Source organism: Kazachstania africana, chromosome 6, assembly GCF_000304475.1.
Source record: "Kazachstania africana CBS 2517 chromosome 6, complete genome".
NCBI lineage: Eukaryota > Fungi > Ascomycota > Saccharomycetes > Saccharomycetales > Saccharomycetaceae > Kazachstania > Kazachstania africana.
Window position 1 is genome coordinate 452,240 of NC_018945.1, and position 21,403 is coordinate 473,642.

At 37.2% G+C, this 21,403-nt stretch overlaps 12 protein-coding genes across 12 annotated transcripts; 6 read left to right on the top strand and 6 right to left on the bottom strand.

Annotated features, from left to right (window-relative positions):
* Positions 1-140: 140 nt before the first annotated feature.
* Positions 141-1,673, top strand: CDC7 (serine/threonine protein kinase CDC7; the record flags this gene model as incomplete). Its single annotated transcript, XM_003957914.1, has 1 exon — positions 141-1,673. One exon carries the CDS (start codon positions 141-143, stop codon positions 1,671-1,673), a length of 1,533 nt encoding a protein of 510 aa, XP_003957963.1.
* A 133-nt stretch (positions 1,674-1,806) lies between these two features.
* TSC13 (trans-2-enoyl-CoA reductase (NADPH) TSC13) lies at positions 1,807-2,751 on the bottom strand (the record flags this gene model as incomplete). The annotated part of the gene is made up of 1 exon (XM_003957915.1): positions 1,807-2,751. The coding sequence occupies one exon, from the start codon at positions 2,749-2,751 to the stop codon at positions 1,807-1,809; it is 945 nt and encodes a 314-aa protein (XP_003957964.1).
* A 237-nt stretch (positions 2,752-2,988) lies between these two features.
* Positions 2,989-3,912, bottom strand: KAFR0F02330 (uncharacterized protein; the record flags this gene model as incomplete). Its single annotated transcript, XM_003957916.1, has 1 exon — positions 2,989-3,912. One exon carries the CDS (start codon positions 3,910-3,912, stop codon positions 2,989-2,991), a length of 924 nt encoding a protein of 307 aa, XP_003957965.1.
* Positions 3,913-4,821: 909 nt separating this feature from the next.
* Positions 4,822-5,751, top strand: NOP1 (rRNA methyltransferase NOP1; the record flags this gene model as incomplete). The annotated part of the gene is made up of 1 exon (XM_003957917.1): positions 4,822-5,751. One exon carries the CDS (start codon positions 4,822-4,824, stop codon positions 5,749-5,751), a length of 930 nt encoding a protein of 309 aa, XP_003957966.1.
* A 470-nt stretch (positions 5,752-6,221) lies between these two features.
* Positions 6,222-7,361, top strand: ETR1 (enoyl-[acyl-carrier-protein] reductase; the record flags this gene model as incomplete). The annotated part of the gene is made up of 1 exon (XM_003957918.1): positions 6,222-7,361. One exon carries the CDS (start codon positions 6,222-6,224, stop codon positions 7,359-7,361), a length of 1,140 nt encoding a protein of 379 aa, XP_003957967.1.
* Positions 7,362-7,485: 124 nt separating this feature from the next.
* Positions 7,486-8,733, bottom strand: CSG2 (mannosylinositol phosphorylceramide synthase regulatory subunit; the record flags this gene model as incomplete). Its single annotated transcript, XM_003957919.1, has 1 exon — positions 7,486-8,733. One exon carries the CDS (start codon positions 8,731-8,733, stop codon positions 7,486-7,488), a length of 1,248 nt encoding a protein of 415 aa, XP_003957968.1.
* A 521-nt stretch (positions 8,734-9,254) lies between these two features.
* On the top strand, positions 9,255-10,436 carry OLA1 (Obg-like ATPase; the record flags this gene model as incomplete). Its single annotated transcript, XM_003957920.1, has 1 exon — positions 9,255-10,436. One exon carries the CDS (start codon positions 9,255-9,257, stop codon positions 10,434-10,436), a length of 1,182 nt encoding a protein of 393 aa, XP_003957969.1.
* Positions 10,437-10,618: 182 nt separating this feature from the next.
* Positions 10,619-11,557, bottom strand: KAFR0F02380 (SCO family protein; the record flags this gene model as incomplete). The annotated part of the gene is made up of 1 exon (XM_003957921.1): positions 10,619-11,557. One exon carries the CDS (start codon positions 11,555-11,557, stop codon positions 10,619-10,621), a length of 939 nt encoding a protein of 312 aa, XP_003957970.1.
* Positions 11,558-12,054: 497 nt separating this feature from the next.
* Positions 12,055-15,021, top strand: CHS2 (chitin synthase CHS2; the record flags this gene model as incomplete). Its single annotated transcript, XM_003957922.1, has 1 exon — positions 12,055-15,021. One exon carries the CDS (start codon positions 12,055-12,057, stop codon positions 15,019-15,021), a length of 2,967 nt encoding a protein of 988 aa, XP_003957971.1.
* A 209-nt stretch (positions 15,022-15,230) lies between these two features.
* POA1 (ADP-ribose 1''-phosphate phosphatase) lies at positions 15,231-15,734 on the top strand (the record flags this gene model as incomplete). The annotated part of the gene is made up of 1 exon (XM_003957923.1): positions 15,231-15,734. One exon carries the CDS (start codon positions 15,231-15,233, stop codon positions 15,732-15,734), a length of 504 nt encoding a protein of 167 aa, XP_003957972.1.
* A 134-nt stretch (positions 15,735-15,868) lies between these two features.
* CHS3 (chitin synthase CHS3) lies at positions 15,869-19,309 on the bottom strand (the record flags this gene model as incomplete). The annotated part of the gene is made up of 1 exon (XM_003957924.1): positions 15,869-19,309. One exon carries the CDS (start codon positions 19,307-19,309, stop codon positions 15,869-15,871), a length of 3,441 nt encoding a protein of 1,146 aa, XP_003957973.1.
* A 329-nt stretch (positions 19,310-19,638) lies between these two features.
* Positions 19,639-21,210, bottom strand: GAL1 (galactokinase; the record flags this gene model as incomplete). Its single annotated transcript, XM_003957925.1, has 1 exon — positions 19,639-21,210. The coding sequence occupies one exon, from the start codon at positions 21,208-21,210 to the stop codon at positions 19,639-19,641; it is 1,572 nt and encodes a 523-aa protein (XP_003957974.1).
* Positions 21,211-21,403: the final 193 nt, after the last annotated feature.

Below are 21,403 nucleotides of genomic sequence, written 5' to 3' on the forward strand. Positions count from 1 at the left end.
AGCTTATATACATCTTGCATGTAAATAAATAAAATCTCGAAGATTTGTTAAACTGGCGATCGGATCAATAATAATAAATTTTTCGAACATTGGTATATGACAGTGAAAGATACATATAGTCGACAGCATCACCCTCTCTCATGACAAACTCCATGAAGACCCTGGAAGATGAACTGCCATCATCTATTAAAGATGAAATACACCAGTTATATCAGGATATACCCAATTTGTCAAACGACTATGAATTGATTGATAAAATCGGTGAAGGTACTTTCTCGTCTGTCTATAAAGCAAGAGATAAGAAGGATAAACTAACGTCTAAATATTATTCACATTTTTGGTCTGACAAGAAGTATGTTGCTTTGAAGAAAATTTACGTAACATCTTCTCCTCAAAGAATCTATAATGAATTGAATTTACTTTATGTTCTAAACGGTCATAATAAGGTGGCTGCGTTATGTGACGTGATGAGATTTCGGGATCAAGTAGTTGCTGTACTACCATATTATCCACATGAAGAGTTTAGAAATTTTTATAGAGATTTACCAATAAAAGGTATCAAAATGTACATGTGGGAACTTTTACAAGCATTGAATTTCGTCCATTCAAAAGGCATTATTCATAGAGATATCAAGCCAACGAATTTCCTTTTCAACCCTGACCTTGGCAAAGGTGTATTAGTTGATTTTGGTCTTGCTGAGACTCAATTAGATTACGATTTAGACCTCCAAGGAAGAGTAAATAAAGATTACAGGAACCACGAACAATTTTGCCCGTGTATACTAAGAGATGAGCAAAACTCTGTCATTCAAACCAATAATTCTCGAAATGGATCCTTAGTAACCATACAGAATGGTAAAGTTGTCCATTTGAATAATGTCAATGGTGTAGATTTAACGAAAGGTTATCCAAAGAACGAGACCCGCAGAATCAAAAGAGCTAACAGAGCTGGTACTCGTGGGTTCCGCGCCCCCGAAGTACTAATGAAATGTGGTTCACAAACTACGAAGATTGATATTTGGTCAGTAGGTGTGATCCTTTTGAGTTTTCTATCGAGAAGATTCCCCATTTTTCAGAGTTTAGATGATACAGATTCCCTATTAGAATTATGTGCCATTTTTGGTTGGAAGACAATACGTAAATGCGCTTCATTACATGGTCTTGGATTTACGGTGAATGGTTTAAAGATCAAGGAGGAAAACTATCCAAATGGTTTAAAAGATTTCGTGTATGAATTATTGGAGAAAGAATGTGCTGCCGGGACCTTCCCCGACTATAGTATTGCATTTGAAACTCATGGTTATTTGGAACATGAATTGCATGGCAGAAACTCAATTGAACCCCAAGTAATGGGCAGAATAAGTAATGAGAGCGCTAGAGCTGCATATGAATTAAAAAGATACCAAGAAGAAGTCTGGAGTGATCATTATTGGTGTTTCCAGTTATTGGAACAATGTTTTGAAATGGATCCTCAAAAGAGATCCTCAGCTTATGAGTTGTTACAGAATGCATTCTTTAATGAACTAAGAGAATCAGACATCAACACTGAAGCAGAGACTACGGAGGAAGAAGAAGAAGATGATGATGACGGCGCTGCTACTGAAGATGATGATGCAGAAAGTGACGGTGACAACAATAGTGTCGACGATGACGTTTTGCTCATATCTGAATAATCATAAGAAATCTAGTAAATCACCCTAGATATTTGCATAAATAAAAATCTAAAGAAAAAAGTACGTATACATTTGTATAAACATAAAGATAATTCAAAATATAAACTATGATTGAAGACGTACTATATGTCGGTTAAAATAGGTATGGAATAAAGAAAGCTCTTCTAGTACCATACTTTCTGTTCTTCTTTTGTGCCCATAAATACATTTGAGTTGCAGAGACAACTAAGAATATCAAAGCAAATAAGTTAATTTTGAAGACTAAGGTAAACCAAATCCAGCTCCATACTTCAAAAGTATAGTTTGGAGCAACAAACATGGTGAATAAACCTTCATTGATTGGAACACGCTTATTAGCGTTACCTAGTTCCTTCTGTTTATCACCCCATCTACGTAATTTCAAGTGAACGATGAAGTTCCAGAATTCACTAATAACAAATAGACCAATCAATAAACCGATGTTATTTAAATAGGTGGTGTTGTAAACTTTGAATAAAATATCGTCATTGAAGAGAAATCCGTAACCGAAATAACCCAAGACAATCATGCCGTTTAGAACCCAGTAATGGAATGAATTCTTAAACAAATTGAATAAAGGCATTGTCGCTAATGAAAATTTGTGGATGAATAAAGTTTCAAATTCTCTTTTCAAATAATGTGCTAAAATCATATAGTAAGCCAATTGATTTAATCCTGGCATATAATTATCAGGATCATGATGCCATTTAGCAATAACATCAGGGTTCTGTGATAATTTGTAGAAGAAAGTATGCACCAAAATTGGACCTAGATATTCAATGGCAAAGACTAATCTCCATGAAATTTGGGGACCTAAATCCTTGATGAAAAGCTCAATCTGTTCATTGCTTGGAGTATTTTCTTCTTGGAAGAACTTTTCTGAAGTGATTGGAACTTGTTTAGATTCTTTCAAATAGGTTAATCTAATTCTGTATTTGCTGATGTTCTTATTTTGTTTAGAAATTTCTTGTAAAACAGAATCTAACGTTGGCTTAGAGTTTAAATCAATTGAAACATCCTTTAAGGATTTCGAACGTGACTTAATAGTAACAGCACTCATGTCTAATATACTATTCCAGCTCAAATGCCTCTACTATCATCATTTAAACAGCTGAGGCCTTTTTTTTTCATTGCTCTTTTTTTTTGATGCCTTTCATTTCCGTTGTCTTTGAAGATCTTGCATGATAAAGCAGAGAAAGCATGGTTACCCTCGCAACGATGGCTAGGTGTCAGTAAAGTCATTTAAGGCGTCTGCCTTATTAATCAATTATATTCTGAACTATATAAGTCATCCGTTTCATTTTAACAAGTTGTATATGGCACCAAGGTTTTCAGCGTAAAAATCTGGTGTTGGAATGCCCTCTTTGGGTTCTTGAAGACTCTTTTCAGTCTCAACTCCACTTAGTACCAGCAAAGTACCGCCAAGGTTACCATTTTTACCAAATGCAATGTCCACTTCCATTATATCACCCACCATGCAGCACCTGGATTTGTCAAGATGTTTACTTGAAACGATGACATTGAGCATGTTCATTGTTGGTTTTCCGCAGTAAGTGGGGACTTTACCAGATTGAAATGCCAGAGATTCAACCATAGGCCCTGCGCCAGGGAGCACACGTCCTCTCTCCGGGAACACTCTATCAGCATCGGCCCCAACCAGTGGGATTTCTTTGTCTTTCAATAAATATTGAAGAGTAACAGCTAACTTGTGATAATTTATCTTAGAATCAAACCCAGCTACGACGGCACGGACATCTTCATCAAGGCCATCTACAAGGAATGGGGAAGTGGCGGCGTCGAACGGCTCATTTAATCTTGGATCGACGCCACCTAGAGTTTTGAATCCCATTAAATTTAGTTCTTCTGGTATACCACATTCTCCGAATACCCATACCTTATCTTTACCAGGCTGTAATTTCAAAACGTCTCGAACGTACATTGCGGAAGAGTACGCAGAGTTGATGACTTGATCTATTGATATTTCTATGTCAAAAGATTTGAATACTTCGACAAATTGTTTGCGTGGAATGGTAGATTTATTAGTAATGAACATGAATTGTTTACCCAAATGTCTTAGTTTCTCTAAAAATTCCTTCACATTTGGCAATAGACGATTGCCTGACCATATGACACCATCACAATCGAAGAGGAAAGTGTCGAACTTATTCAGGAAATTTTGGGCAATTTCGTTCGTGTTTATCTTTGTAGGTGGATTAGGCATGAGGAATAGTATAGGGAGATCCTTTGTAATGAAAAATGCTGCTGAAGTATGCCAAAGATAAGCTGTATTGACTAAAAGAAACTAGGTAGTAATATCAAATTTTGAATCATTAGAATTGTCTCGGACAGAAACATGACGAAGGAAATATAACTCATCAGTTACAACGAGGGAAACACCCCAGATCATGCCCATGTGATTGGATTCTTGATCGCATTACAGTTGTAGTGACCTTACCTTTTGTCTTGTCTCAATGTACACAGACTCAACTTACTAATTCTATGTCAACGTCAAGAACAACTCTTTTTTTCACTGTTTAAACTCAGTCTTGAGAGGCTGCATAAGCAAGAATAGGTAAATATACACATTTTGATACAGTATAATGTGTCTGTCACATAGGAACAAACACCACCATGCTCTAGCACGCATCTCTAGAACGGAATAACAGTGTCTACCAAGTAAAAACTCCGGACTCTCACACAGCCAGCAGTAAAACACATCATAACTGCTGCCTGGCAACTTCCATCAATGAGAGCCGATGATCACCTCGAAGAAGAGACGAACCGCCATTGTCGAAATTTCCTTCGAGACATGGCAAGTTTTCCTTCTCGCTGGATCGATTTCTTCCTCGCTCAGAAAACGAAGGAGGAATTGGAATATAACGTCAACAATGATTCGTTAATCCTGTTAGAAAACGACGGAGAATGCAGTTAAATCCTCGAGACTTTTGCGGAAAGAAGTTGAAAAATTTTCTTCTTACCAAGTTTTTGGAAAATTTTGAGATGAGCTCTGAAAAATTTTAGAATAGAATAGTTTGTTAAGAAACCTCATCTTCATTGATTCTTTAGCGTAAGAAAGAGCATCTTAGGACAGTCCTTTTCCCAAGAAATAATATAAATATAATAGAGCGAGATGTCATTTAGACCAGGAAGTAGAGGTGGAAACCGTGGTGGTTCTAGAGGTGGTTCTAGAGGCGGTGCCAGAGGTGGTTCCCGTGGTGGCTTCAGAGGCGGCCGTGGTGGTGCCAGAGGTGGTACTCGTGGTGGTTCCAGAGGTGGTCCACGTGGTGGTGCTAGAGGTGGTGCTAGAGGTGGTGCCCGCGGTGGTGCCAAAGTAGTTATTGAGCCTCACAAGCATGCTGGTGTTTTCATTGCTAGAGGCAAAGAAGATCTTTTAGTCACAAAGAATATGGCTCCAGGTGAATCTGTCTACGGTGAAAAGAGAATTTCTGTTGAAGAACCATCAAAGGAAGATGGTGTCCCACCAACTAAAGTCGAATATCGTGTCTGGAATCCATTCAGATCTAAGTTAGCCGCTGGTATCATGGGTGGTTTAGACGAATTATTCATTGCTCCAGGTAAGAAAGTTTTATATTTAGGTGCTGCCTCTGGTACCTCCGTTTCTCACGTATCTGATGTTGTCGGTCCAGAAGGTGTCGTCTACGCCGTCGAATTCTCTCACAGACCAGGTAGAGAATTAATCTCCATGGCCAAGAAGAGACCAAATGTTATCCCAATCATTGAAGATGCCAGACACCCACAAAAATACAGAATGTTATTAGGTATGGTTGACTGTGTCTTCGCGGATGTTGCCCAACCAGATCAAGCCCGTATCATCGCTTTGAACTCCCACATGTTCTTAAAAGACCAAGGTGGTGTCGTTATCTCCATCAAAGCTAATTGTATTGACTCCACTGTTGATGCTGAAACTGTTTTCGCAAGAGAAGTCCAAAAATTACGTGAAGAACGTATCAAACCATTAGAACAATTAACCTTAGAACCTTATGAAAGAGACCATTGTATTGTCATTGGTAGATACATGAGAAGTGGCCTAAAGAAGTAGAATGGACTATTTTGACATGAAAATTTACTCTATTCAAAATCAAAAGAAAAAAAATAAAAGAAATATCAAATCAAGTAAAATCAATCACCATTCACTACTAATCCAAATGTATTTATTCTTTGACTTCATCACTCTTTCCTTAACTTCTAATAATTGTGTACCGAATTTGTAAAATAGATCATTTCTGAATATACATGTATATTTATGTATTTATATACATATAAATATTATCATATTATCATAAACATGAAAAACTACATACATTGTTACTGTTTGATGAAGATCCATCAATGGCATGGAACGTGATTGAGATATTACGGCTGCTTCTTCCGTAGTCCGAGATGCCTCGAGAGATAGAAAAGTCGAAGGATTGAAGGGAACGACTGATTTGAGCAATACCAGCTGATTTATATATATACAAACGGCGAAAGTCTCCAATTGCAACACTTTATAAGAGCAGCGTCTGAACAATGTCACTAAACTTCTTGAAAAGGTCAATGTCTACTAATATTCCAAAGAAAATCAAATCAATTATCTATTCATCACATAACGTCGATGACTGCACCTCGGTTCTTTCTGTCCTTAATCATTCAGTAAAGAATGTGAATGAAAATTCCATAGTGCTACGAACATTAGCCTTCCCCATCAATCCATCTGATATAAATCAACTTCAGGGAGTCTATCCTTCTCTTCCTGAAAAGACATTAGACTTAGGGACGAAGGAGCCAAGCGCAATTGCAGGAAATGAAGCTGTCTTTGAAGTTATTAAAGTCCCTGAGAAGAAAGAGTCAAAACTTTCAATTGGTGATTGGGTCATTCCATTACATTCCAATCAAGGTACATGGACTAATTTCAAGATACTTGAAAATGAAAATAACGTTATAAAAGTCAATGGACTGGATCTTTATACAGCCTCAACTGTATCAGTGAATGGGGTCACTGCATATCAGTTGGTGAACAAATATATTAATTGGGGTGAGCGTGCTGGAAATGAATGGATCATTCAAAATGCTGGTACTTCCAATGTTTCGAAACTAGTCACTCAAATTGCGAAGGCTAAAGGAATTAAAACTTTAAGTGTTATTCGTGATCGTGATAATTTTCAAGAAGTTGCTAATGACTTGGAAGTCAAATATGGAGCTACTAAAGTTATTTCTGAATCACAAAATAGCGATAAGACTTTCAATAAGAGTGAATTACCAAAAATTTTGGGTGATGAGGGAACGATAAAATTAGCCTTGAATTCTGTTGGTGGTAAATCAAGTTCTTCCATTGCTAGAAAGTTGGAGAAAGGTGGGTTGATGTTGACCTACGGTGGTATGTCAAAACAGCCTGTCACTTTACCAACTTCATTACATATCTTTAAGGGTATTACGTCTGCTGGATTTTGGGTGACAGAAAATAATAAGAAAGATCCAGATGAAAAACGTGCAAATGTTGCAGAATTTATTAAATTGTATGAAACGAATAAAATTATTTCTTCTGAGAATGAATTAGAGATTGTAAATTGGAATGTCAATGAAGATTCTGATGAGGAATTTTTGAATCTGGTCAAGAAGGGTATTACTTCTAGTGGGAAGAAGAAGCTAGTGGTATTGAAATGGCATTGAAGAATAAATCTACAGAATATATATATATATATATGTAAAGATGCTTTGAAAGTGAAAGTTGCTTCATGTTAATATGCTTTTTATTTTTTAGTGTCTTAAGTTTTATAATTTTGAAAAGTTTCTTTTATACCAATGTTACGGATAAGAAAATGCATCCCAATGACAGCATTATATAGCCAATTACTTCCCATCTTACGATGGTTGTTTGTGTTGGTTCGCACACCCATTCTGCCAATCCCATAAAAATAATAGAGCCAAAATTGCAAGTAGTTAAAAATTCAGGTGGATTTTTCCTATTCAGATTGAGTATTGAGAATAGATGTGGCAATGTACCAATAAATATAGAACACATTAGTGTTAACCAGAAAGTTTGTTCGGCATATAATAGAGAGACAATTTTTATTGAGAGTGAAATACTTGGAGTGAATGGGAAGATGAGAAGAGTGCCAATAAACCCAATCAATGATAGATGTGTGCATTGAATTAACAATTTTTTATCTGATTTAGTGTCGTTACTACAACGAGAAAAGATATTGAAATTCAAATATTTTGCCGATAAAGTGCTTTCATCATTATTATTAAACCAACGATTCCATAATACACCGAACAAACCTACGGGCAATGTGCCTAACCCACAGATTAAAGCCCCTTTGAGTCTGTCGAATAAGAAAGGGTCTGTAACTTCGCCTGTAACTTGATTAACTGATAATTTACCAGCTAATAAATCGCATGTTGCCTTTGTGTAAGAGATAATCAGGATACCTATTAAAGAGGACATCATGACCAAGAAATTTCTGAAAATATAATTTTTCCTCGAGATACCACACACACCATATAATAAAGTGACAATTTCAAAAGCAGCTGTGTTTTGAATTAAGGCAACATCAAAAGCTGGCGAGAGTGACAAAGCCAACGTATATGTGAACACTGGTATTACCAAAATAACGGACAATACTACTAATTTTCCGACATATTTAAGAATATCAGCAGCTAACTTTGTATCATTGTTCATATCGTTACCGGCAATGGTACCTGTATGTAATAATTCATCATGCTGATCGATTGTACTGCGACTGCTAGTGACTGGATTCAACTCATACGATTCTTCCTCTTCAAATTCTTCGAAGGGGTTTTTGTTTCTATTCGAAAAATCTATATAAAACCTTGCAACTGGTAATAGTAGTAATAGCGACACAAAATAAAGTGATGTCAAATATATTGTGATTAGACCTGTACTTTGCTCCTTCGAAGTGATTCCGATGGACTTCCCATCGATACTACTCAAAAACGATTGTGATTGAATTAATGATACGCATTTAGTTTGTATCACATAGCCCAATACTGCGATGAACCATGAGTACATTACGGACATTGTATCTAGAACCTACCGTATATCTTATTCCAAAAGGCTTGCTATCTCGGAGAGTAACTATACTTCCTCTTTCCTTAATCTAATCCAAGCTTCTAGTGTTATCCTTCCTTCTCTATCAATGTGATTTTCTCTCTTCGCCAACTAGCTGGTTCGTATTGCTACAAAACGGAGTCCGGGCTAGATGCACGAGTAGTAAGTAATGCACTTCACAGATACAACATCTTATTCGTTTGCACCAGTGAGCTTGTGACCATCGTGAGAGACCGTCAAACCTATTATCGATGGACATCGAAGCCATGGCCATCTTGGCTGCTTTCTCTTCGCTGCGTGAGATTTTAGTATGACGTATTGTATGACATCATTTAGAACGAGGTGGCCCAAAATTGAAAAAAAAAAAATTTTACCACCATCGAGAAAAGTGTCGATGCATTTATATTGAGAGACAAATGCATCAGTTATACAGTAGCTGTTGTAAAAGGTCATTTAGTCGTTCCACTCAGATACTAAAGCGTAAGTGTGCAATGCCTCCAAAGAAGCAAGTCGAAGAAAAGAAGGTCCTTTTAGGTCGTCCAGGTAACAATTTAAAAGCTGGTATTGTTGGTTTAGCCAATGTTGGTAAATCTACTTTTTTCCAAGCCATCACTAGATCTCCTCTAGGTAACCCAGCCAACTATCCTTTTGCTACTATTGATCCAGAAGAAGCTCGTGTCATCGTCCCATCTCCAAAATTCGATGAATTATGTAAAATTTACAAGCCAGCTTCTGAAGTCCCAGCCCATTTAACTGTGTACGATATTGCTGGTTTGACTAAAGGTGCTTCTGCCGGTGAAGGTTTAGGTAATGCGTTCTTGTCCCACATTAGAGCCGTTGATTCCATTTACCAAGTTGTTCGTTGTTTCGATGACGCTGAAATTATCCATATTGAAGGTGACGTGGAACCAGCTCGTGATTTAGAAATTATCGCTAATGAATTAAGATTAAAGGATATCGAATTTTCTGAAAAGGCATTGGAAAACGCTGCTAAGATCGCAAAGAGAGGTGGTCAATCCTTAGAAGTTAAGCAAAAGAAAGAAGAAATGGCTTTAATCGAAAGAATTATTGAATTGTTAAAATCTGGTCAAAGAGTTTACAACCAAACTTGGACTCCAAAGGAAGTCGAAGTTATCAATTCCATGTTCTTATTGACTGCTAAACCATGTATTTACTTAATCAATTTATCTGAAAGAGACTACATTAGAAAGAAGAATAAGCATCTATTGAAGATTAAAGAATGGGTTGACAAGAACTCTCCAGGTGATTTAATTATCCCATTTTCTGTCTCTTTAGAAGAAAGATTATCGCACATGACTGAAGAAGAAATGAAAGAAGAATTAGAAAAAATTGGTACTCAATCAGCTTTACCAAGAATTATTACTACCATGAGAGAAAAATTAGATTTGATTTCTTTTTTCACCTGTGGCCCAGATGAAGTTCGTGAGTGGACCATTAGACAAGGTACCAAGGCTCCACAAGCTGCTGGTGTCATTCACAACGATTTAATGAACACTTTCATCTTGGCTCAAGTTATGAAGTACGATGATGTCGTCGAATATAAAGATGATGCTGCTATCAAAGCCGCTGGTAAATTACAACAAAAGGGTAAAGATTACGTCGTTGAAAATGCTGATGTCATTTACTTCAGATCTGGTGCCGGTAAGAATTAATGAATTGAATCACTTTTCTTACTATTCATGTCTTTCATGATGTATACATATATACCATTAAAACCATACGCAGCAGCAAGTAAAAAAATAAAAATTACATAAATAATTTATTACGCCATCTGAACAACAAACTTTTGATGGCATTATTAAAGAAACAAAGTCTTGGGTATATTTAATTAAAATTATTTGTATAGGAAAGAGTACCATTTACTCATCCTTCTTTCCCGTTCAGCTTTAGGTACATATGCATCAATATGTTTTTCGATTCGTTCTAACCCATCTTTGTCCTCATATATAGTCCCCAGCGCCTCAACAAATTGGCCTTCTGGATCCAACAAATAAAAAAATGCAGAGTGATCTACGATATAATCCTCCTGTGGGCTTACGTTACGTGGTGTAGAGAAAAATACTTTGAAGTTCTTACACATGTCTTTTATTTGGTCATAAGTACCAGTTAACCCAATAATCGATGGATGGAAATCCTTCAAATATCGTTTTAATACATCTGGAGTATCTCTTATTGGATCACATGTGACAAAGATTGCATTAGGTTTAATTCCTCTTTTCTTTTCTAATTTTTTAAGCCAAACAGTTAATCTATCCAACTCAGTGGGACACACATCGGGGCAGTGGGTAAAGCCAAAATAAATTATGCTGAATTTGCCTAATAAATCATCCTGTGTGAATTTCTGACCGTTAAAATCAGTTAATTGGAATTGTCCATCTAATAATTGTCTATTTGACTCAGCAATTTTTTCGACCTCCAATCTACTCTTCTTTCGTAATAGATAGTAATAACTACCACTACACAACGTTACAAAGGCACCAATTCCGAGCCATTGACGTGTTTTATTACCATTGCCGCCCTTCTTATCAGTAGTTTTCAAATTTCTAAAATCTGTACTTCTTCCATCGTTTACCCTAATTTGATCTAGTCTGACCTTTTTCAAATCATTTAATATACTTTCTTCAATATTTGAATCCCCACTGCCGTCCAACCTATATCTAGTGCTTGAAAAAAGTGCTTTCCCTTGTAATCCAAACTTAGGGCGTACTGGGTCCTTGAATTTTGAATATAGCTTTAAAGGATAGTTGACCGTTCTTAAAGAAAACTTATTCATAGTTTCTTGAAAGTATAAAAATGAACACTACTCAAAGACAGCCTGATATTATTTCACGTTATATCGCTACAAATGCAGGTGTAAATACACTGGCCAACAGAAATTAATGCAACCAACATTCCTTCCCTCATATACTACTACTTCTTTCAAGGATTGAATATCAGGCTTCCTTTTCGGACATTATTAGGGCTTGTTAGGGCTTGCGAAAAATTTGTTAGGTCTTGAAAGTATTTTTAGGGTTGCATACTCGTTGTTTACAGAGTGCCATTTTAGGAAATGAAACATCGAAATTGGAAGTTTCATTAATACATGTCCCGAAGAAGTAAATACTAAATAAAGAGTCGAATAGCAATCCATTTACGAATCTTCGAGCTCACTTTGAGCTTTAACCATACATTTAGAGAGGAAGTTATCCTCTAATAACTATTTCAAGTCTCAATCCCTTCCAGGTGAAGTAGCTTATACTATCCTGGAACATCTATACTAGTGTTGTTGCAATGGTCCAAAATCCCTTCATGGTAGATCCAACGGTTGGATCTCCCACTAGATCTCCACAGAGACCTGGTCTTACAAGATTTCATACCAATAATAGTAGTAACTGGGATCAACGTAGCTATGAAAGTTACGATGATGATAACTACAACTCAAATAATTTTCAGGGCTTACCTCATGCGGTGCCTCAATCTCCATCAAAAGCTGCTCTGAGATATTCCCCAGAACGTCGTCAAAGGACACAATTTTACCGTGATAGTAATCACGGTTCACCAGTTCACCCAAGCAGATATCCTACTAATATCCACGAATCGCCAGTAAGGGGCAATGATGCAACTTTACAGCTGAGAGATGGTTCCAATCATGCATCTCCTTTACATCAAAAGTACAGTTACGAAAGAGTTCCTGTAAGAGATGACGATACTATGCCTATCATCAATAATGTTTTCGCAGATAGTTATCAACAAAGTAGTGAAGATCCTGTTTCTAGTTATTATTCAGAAAATATTCCACCAAGTAAAAAGAGTAACAACTTATTCGGGACAGCATCGAGAGGTTTTTCGCAAGGATCAAGACTTACTATGTCTACTGGATCTACAGCAGCTTCTTATGAAGCTGAGAAATACCGTAAATCATTTGATGACAACTCAACCATAAACTCAGAAAATACATTTAATGAAACAAGATTTGAATTGAATCACCCGATTCGTAGAGACTATGTCAGACGTGCCAACTCAGAAAGCAAGAGAAGAGATATCCCACATGATGTAGCCCATAAAAAGGCAATGTTGAAGTTAGATAATCCAATTCCAAGAGGTTTGTTAGACACATTACCAAGAAGGGACAGTCCTGAGTTCACTGAAATGAGATACACTGCTTGTACAGTAGAGCCAGATGACTTTCTAGAGGAAGGATATTCCCTCAGATTTGCTGAAATGAATCGTGAGTGTCAAATTGTAGCATGTGTGACTATGTACAATGAAGACAAAATATCTTTAGCCAGAACAATCCACTCTATAATGAAAAATGTCGCACATTTATGTAGCCGTCAGAAGTCTCAAGTTTGGGGGAAAGACAGCTGGAAAAAAGTTTCGGTTATTTTAGTTAGTGATGGTAGAGCTAAAGTCAATCAGGGTGCATTAGATTATTTAGCCGCCTTGGGTGTCTATCAAGAAGATATGGCAAAGGCCTCTGTCAACGGTGATCCAGTTAAGGCACATATATTCGAATTGACAACACAGGTTTCCATTAATGCTGACCTTGACTATGTTTCAAAGGATATAGTTCCTGTCCAAATGGTCTTCTGTCTGAAAGAAGAAAATAAAAAGAAGATCAACTCTCATCGTTGGCTTTTTAATGCTTTTTGTCCTGTTTTACAGCCAAACGTTGTGATGTTAATTGATGTTGGTACCCGCTTGAATGATACTGCCGTTTATCATTTATGGAAGGCTTTTGATAATGACTCTAATGTGGCAGGTGCAGCTGGCCAAATTACAACTATGACTGGTAAGTACGGTAAAAAGTTGTTGAATCCCCTCGTCGCTTCCCAAAATTTCGAATACAAAATGTCAAATATCTTAGACAAGCCCCTGGAAAGTCTTTTCGGTTATATTACAGTTTTACCTGGTGCTCTTTCAGCTTATAGATATCGTGCTCTTCAGAATCATGCCGACGGAACTGGACCATTGAAGTCTTACTTTTTGGGGGAAACTCAAGAGGGTAGAGACCATGATGTTTTCACAGCAAATATGTATCTAGCAGAAGACAGGATTTTATGCTGGGAATTGGTTGCTAAGAGGGACGCAAAGTGGGTTCTTAAGTATGTCAAGGAAGCCACAGGTGAGACAGATGTTCCGGAAGATATTCCTGAATTTATTTCTCAAAGAAGACGTTGGTTAAATGGTGCGATGTTTGCTGCTCTTTATGCCCAATTGCATAGCTTCCAGATATGGAAGACAAGACATTCCATAACTCGTTTGATTTTCCTACAAATAGAATTCTTCTATCAATTTATTCAAGGGATTTTTTCGTGGTTTTCTATTGCAAATTTGGTTTTAACTTTCTATTATCTAGCAGGATCTGTTAATAACGTTTTAAAACATGGCGATGTCTTATTCATATTTTTAAAATATCTGATATTTTGTGATTTGGCCAGTTTATTCATTATTTCTATGGGCAATAGACCACAAGGTGCCAAGCCTTTGTTTTTGATATCTATGATTATTTTAACTTTTTGTGCAATTTATTCATTGGTCTGTGGTTTTTACTTCGGGATCACTCAATTGGACTCAAAAGACACAAGTTCAGGGGCGGCTTTCAACATCATCGTGTCTATCTTATCGACATATGGTTTATATGTCTTTTCCTCTTTCATGTACTTAGACCCATGGCATATTTTTAGTTCCTCTATTCAATATTTCCTGACATTGCCTGCATTTACATGTACTTTGCAAATTTTTGCATTCTGCAATACTCATGACGTTTCTTGGGGTACTAAAGGTTCTCATGAACAATCTAAACCATTGGCCAAGGCTATAGTTGTTCAAGGCCCAGATGGCAAGCAAATCGTTGAAACAGATTGGCCACAGGAAGTTGACAAAAAATACATGGAAATTAAGAGCCGCTTGAAGGAGGTAGAGTTTGAAGAAAAGATTGTGGATGAGGCAGAGAAACAAAATGATTATTATAGAGATATAAGATCAAGAATTGTTATGACTTGGATGCTTTCAAACTTGATTTTAATTATGGCTATAATTGAAATCTTCAAGCCGGAAAATACAAATAACGGATATCTGTTATTTATCTTATGGTCAGTTGCAGGCCTTGCATTATTTAGGTTCATTGGTTCTATGGGTTTCTTAGTCTTTAAATACGTAAGAATGCTTGTTAAGTACAAAAACAAGGCAGAAAATCGTGGATCATGGGGCGTCAGAAATATCATGCCAACTATACCATTCAGTAACAAAGATTGATATTAATATCAGAAAATGGCAATCATTGAAATACCATCCAACTTTTTTTTGCCATTCCTTGTATAGTTGTTGTGTAGGATATTGTATATAATTTTAAGAACTTTCAGCACATGAAATATCTCTAGCCGATTCTCTTCGTTAAAGGGGATTAGAAAAAAGATAGAACGGAAAACAATCACTTTCAAGCCTCGATGAGAAGCATAAGGAACATGACAAACTTGAAGTATGTGAAGGGAGATATCTTAAAAAAAACCAGTTATCCACGTCTGTTAATACATTCCTGTAACTGTAATGGGTCATGGGGCGGTGGTATAGCCTACCAATTGGCAGTAAATTATCCATTGGCTGAACGGGAATATGTAGGCTTATGTGAGGAAAATGGATCTGATTTATTAGGCAAGTGTAAACTAATACCTAGTTATACCGATGATAATCTGATCATTGCTTGTCTTTTCACGTCTAGCTATGGTGGGTCTTCTCATGACAGTGCAGAAAGTATTTTAAAGTACACTAAACAAGCACTAGATGATTTATCGAGTATCCGCTTATCATCGAAAGTTGTCTTGACCTCAAAGACTGGTAAGCAGATCAGAGATTACAACCTAGAGATGCCAAAAATAAATAGTGGAATATTTGGAGTTCCTTGGAAGCATACTGAAGAATTATTAAGGGCATACAAAAATGAAATGAACTTCACAGTATATGTCTTGTAGATCCTTTTAGAAATGAGAAAATTGTTTAGTTTTGATGACTCTGTGATCAATGATGCTAAAGAAAAAGTAGATTTTAAAAAATTTATGTATGATTTATATAAAGAGTTATGTCACGCACATTAGCAGACAGCACTCTATGCAAAAAGTCGACTAGTTTCATCTTCGTCGATATTACTTGATCTAGATATTCTCTCTTCTCTTTCAAACTCTCTCCAAGTCCTCATTTTGATCTTAGAATGGTCAAAATCACCCTCCACTTCATCATGGCTAGACCCTTTACCATCACCCGCAACCGTTCTTGTATCACCCCAGGAGAAATCATCAAATTTCCAGTATGCATAGGATGGTAATAACAAATTCCAGATAGGCAATGCACATATATAAATGGCCATCCACATAAGATATGACGCACGAGTAGCAGTGAGTATAACAATCAAACCAGGTAATCCTAAAACAACAGCAAGCAGAACTAATGTTAAAATTGGAGTGGGATGGCTAACAATGGCAGCAATAATGACATATACCGTAAAACAGATTGCAACTGGTAATACCATGGTACCAATTAATTCAATCCCAATGACAAATTGCATAGAAAAACAGAACGTACCACATAAATCTCTTATTAATAGAAGTTCGAATAAATTATGGACGGTAGAGTTGATCCAACGACGGCGTTGTGACATCAAAACTTTCAGGGTATTCGGGACAACAGTTTTACAAGCTGCTTTAGGGACAAAAACCTGTTTTCTTTTTGGAAAAGTTCTCAACATTAGAGATGATAAATATCTATCTTCACCTAATAGTAACAGATTCTTCTTATGCAATGTGTCGGTGACATTATCAGAATATCTCTCAACAATGTCAGGATTGGCTAATATTGGAACCCAGTATCCACTTGAACCCTTTGGAGCCTTAATTCTGTAAAGTGAAAAACATCCTGGCAAACAGGTTACAGAGCCGAATACAGATTCGAAAGCTTTAGACTGATGATGGGATATAAAGTACTCAAATACTTGAATGGCTGTGACCCATGATTCGGATTTGTTTGCAATCTTGGTTTCACCACAAAGACCCATAATTGTTTGATCTTTAACCATTTCAGCAATCATATGTGTCAATGAATCTGGGAAAACTTTGGTATCGGCGTCAACCATCAGAACAGTTTCGTAAAAATCAGCCATCAACCCTGTAATTTGCCATATATTTTTCAAAAGTTGAAATTCCAACTCTGTCATTCTCTCATCAAAAGTTATCTTCTGTAAAAAGGACATTAATATAACTTGTGAATCACGCTTACCTCTGTTACCAGGCTTAGCAGAACCTTGTTCATCTGGGGTACCGCACTTAACTATAGTAATAACAGGAACACGCTGTTGCATTTCTGGTGGCACAGTTGAGTCATTGTACTTATAGAAACCAGCATATATCTTTGCCATATTATGTCTTTTAGAACCTGAAGTAACCGCCACATATGAATATGGCTTGACATCCTGAGGATCTACTACGAAGTCATCCATCATACTTAGAGCAATTTCAGGCGTACTTCTATCATTACCTGAACCTTTCACTAGCCCATCACAGACGATCATTAGTAATTTGTGGGAGTTTGGATAATCAGTTGTTGCTAGGGAATCCAGCGTTGTCCTTAAACCATGCTCATCTTCTGAATAACAGGTGACAAAGCAAAGAGTGTGAATTAGTGGGAAGTCATAGGGCATGTATCCTAGTGGCGGTTGCTGAACAATGTCTGGATGTATAATGGTGGTATCTAGATTTTGGGTCTTTAAATTTCCTGGTGTGGGTAATAATGTTGTACTATTCCAGAGCTCTGAGGTGGAGCGAAATAACCCAGATGTTGCAAAATCATTGGAAGGAATGTCGGTCGCAGTATTCAGCTTCCATACATTTTGTGTGCTCATAGTTACCATGCCGTTGTAGGAGCCTGCTGAATCTGGCGCAAAGTCAGACGCAGAATTGAGATCAATAGTAGATTCAGCCAAATTTAGCGCAATTGAGCCACGCTTCTTCAACATGTCAAGCGTTGATGCGCGCCTGTCCTTCCTTGAAGCTTTGTCGATTGGTCTCAGAGAAGTAGGAACTTTCTTAATGGGACCCTGAGAATAGATATCGCGAGACCAGTCCTCTATGTTATTCATGTGTCTTTCCATTGTTTTGTTATCTATTGGGAAAGCACCTTGCTTCCTGGCAACACCCCAACGAAAGTAGCAGGCAATTAAAAACTTTATAATAACCACGGCGAGAACCAATATCAAAGAAACGTATAAAACAACGTCTGAGGCAATACAGCCAATAGTCTTTGAGTCAACTTCACCGACTTTGATAATTTCACTCAGGCATTGGGCAACCTTTCTGTCGTGACCATTTGACAAAATTAATGATAAATCATAACCCTGTAAATTTGACTTTTTTAACTCATCAAATAGGAGAGGATAGTCTACTTGATAAGTTTCTAACCAGTTCAATAAATCCAGATCTAAAACATGACCATTGTAAACAACTAGATTTCTCGAGGAGTTTCTGACACTTTCCCAAGTATAATAAATATCCGCGTAGCTCTTCATTTTATAGTATGCATTCCTTTCAGATTCTGTCGTGTGGCAGCCCCAGCCAGCATAATTTATAGTGGTAAAGTTTGGAGTCGAAGAACCGTCTTCTTTCATTAATCTACAGGGAAAATACCACGCCAAATCATTATCATCGTCGTGAGGAATAGTACAATTGCTTTTTGGTGTGATTAAATCACGACAATTACCATTAACATTCTGAAATAGAAAGGTTGCTTGATATCCAGCGGCATCCCAGGGACCATAAACTGTATTATCCTTCACTTCTAAGTCACTACCCTCTGTTAATGATCCATTAAATGTGTAAGCCTTACCATTTATGGTAACATATCCTGTATCCATTTCGGTACTTTTTATACGAGGACCTGAAGTGTTGCAAACAGTCCTTGTGAAACCAAATGTGATGTAGGCTACAATAGCCCCCATATATAAAGTAACAGATATTAAGGCAATTTTTTCTCTCCAAGCCATTTGTCTTTCTTTCTTTTTCATACCAAAGAGAGCTAATATTGGACCAGGTGCCCAACATGTAATAATGTAACAATATAGTTTCCACATAGAAAATGAGTTATCTGGTTTTCTTGTTAAAGTTGTGGGCTTAAAGTGTGGTCTTAAATTGTCAGTATTGTCCAAATTTTCATCTCCAAAGCGTCCATTTGAAAGATTTTGCAGTGGATAACCTTCTGAATCTTGCTTTGAGGTCTTAGATATTCTACTCTGTGTACTTTTATTGGACTTTATTGAGCCAAGGTTTCTGCCTATAGCGGGGTCCACACCGGTAGTAGACGGCTGCACGCTCAGGTGACTTTGCTGTTGCTTCGTCACCCTGGCATAATGAAAATGTGGGTTATTTGGATTATTAAATCTGTTTCTTTCAGGCCTCACGAGAGAACCCTGCCTATGTACACCATGTTGTCTATTGTTTGATCTTGACCGTAAGAGCGCCTCGTCATCATTTTCGATATAAAGATAATGATCGTCTTCTTCCATAGCAAATCACCCGTTTTGATGTCACAATATCGACTAAATGTGTTTGCAAGATGATATTATAGGCTTTTTATGTTCCTGATCTCAAGAAAAGATCAATCAATTGTTTTCTCGACTTATTTTTAGATGGTGAAAAATATGTCAGGTATATAAGCATTTTGCCAAATCGGGAAAATTCTGATTTCGAGCGCGATGGATCAAACTGACAATCGAACTTTTAAAAAAACTAATCAGAGTAGGTAATAAAACAGGAAGTCATATATTCATATTCTGTCTACAGTTTATCTTCATTACTTAAAAAGTATACATTTACATAACGTTTCATGAAAAGATCATAATTGGTATAAGCAACTACCTAAGACCGGCTTAGAGACGATAAGAGCTTCGTTTAATTTTTCTTCAGAGATTTCTGGGAACTTAACCTTATAGTATTGGTCAATCAAAGCTTTCTTTACCTTTTCGACATTAGCACTTGGGACTAAATGGACGGTACAACCACCCCAACCAGCACCGGTCAAACGGGAACCGTAAGAACCATTTTCTAGAGCAATAGTACAGATTTGATCGATTTCTGGACAAGAACATTCGTATAATTTGTTGCATGACTCTTGGGATTGGTTCATCAAGGAACCGAATTGTTGGAAGAAATCTGCGTCACTTTCAAACTTAGAACTGGTCATAACAGTTAAAGCCTTCAAGACTCTCAATGATTCAGCGTAGACATGCTTTGCTCTTTGGTATAACTTTAAAACTTGGAATCTAACTGGGAAAGTAGTTAAGTAGTCCTTGGTAAATTCTTCACGAGAACATTTCAAGTCCTTAGCAGCCTCGTCGACGCTGTAACCATCCTTCTTGGCAGCAAAAGTTTCTTCGACTAATTCTAACATCTTTGTTAAACGTTCAATACCAGTAGCAACATCACCATCCCATTTCTTGGCGTTATGGTACTTGGCGTAGTAAGCATCCATGAAGTCTCTTAAGTTACCCTTGTTCAAACTTGAAGAACCTTCATGTTCAACACGAACACCATATTTAGCACCTAAGATGTTGGCAGCAGCAGTAACTTCAACAACTCTTAAGTTATAGTTGGTTGGGCCAGTTTCAACCTTGTTGGAAACGACTAAAGTGTTGGCAATAACGAAACCAACATCGCTGTTCTTCAAAGTTGGGAACTTGAATGGAGTAGCCTTTAGTTCTGGCTTGAATTCAACGTATAAGGCGTTATTTTCTTCACCACAAACGGAAGCGGATTGATCCATACCACCGTTGTTGACACCGACTAAATGTTCAGCTGGAACAGTAATACGGGTCAAATCTTTCTTGGTCATCTTGTAAGATGAACCCATGTTAGCCTTGACGACAGCTAGGGCAACGGCACAAATGAAAGCAGCGGATGAGGATAAACCACTACCAGTTGGGACGTTACCTTCACAGAAGACTTGTAGACCAGCTAATGGAGCCTTTTCGAACTTTTCTGGAGCAATGTCCTTTAGGAATTCTTGAGCAACGTATAAACCACACTTGAAATAGTTGGACCAGTCAGAGATAGATGGGTCGATTTCAACATAAGAACCGTCTAATGGTAAATCGAATTTTCTTTGAGCAAAACGTTCATCGGCATTAGTTAAAGTAATGGATGGATTTCTGTCTTCCAAAACTTTGACGGCACATAACATGTCAATATCGATGGCTAATGGTAAGACTGAGAAATCAGCATAGTCGATATGTTCACCAATTAAGTTGACTCTACCTGGGGATCTTGAGACAAAGTCTGGCTTAGCATCGTAAGCTTGTTCGAATTTTTTGATGATAGCTGGACACTTATCAGCTAATTGCCTTGGTAGATCTTTGGATTGTGAGTTGAACTCTGGGACGAGTGTGCTTGAGTTGTGTTCGACAGTCATTGAGGCTAGTGTGTTTGTTTTTTGTTCTTTTCTTTGTTTTGAAATGTTACACTTATCTTATGAAATAGAAGTTGAACAAATGATAAAAGGTGTCGTGAAATACTCAACCTTTATATAGTTTTTGAGAGGTAATATCATAAAGGGGGGTCTCGAATTAATAGAGGACACATTCTTGGGATCATGACTACTTCGA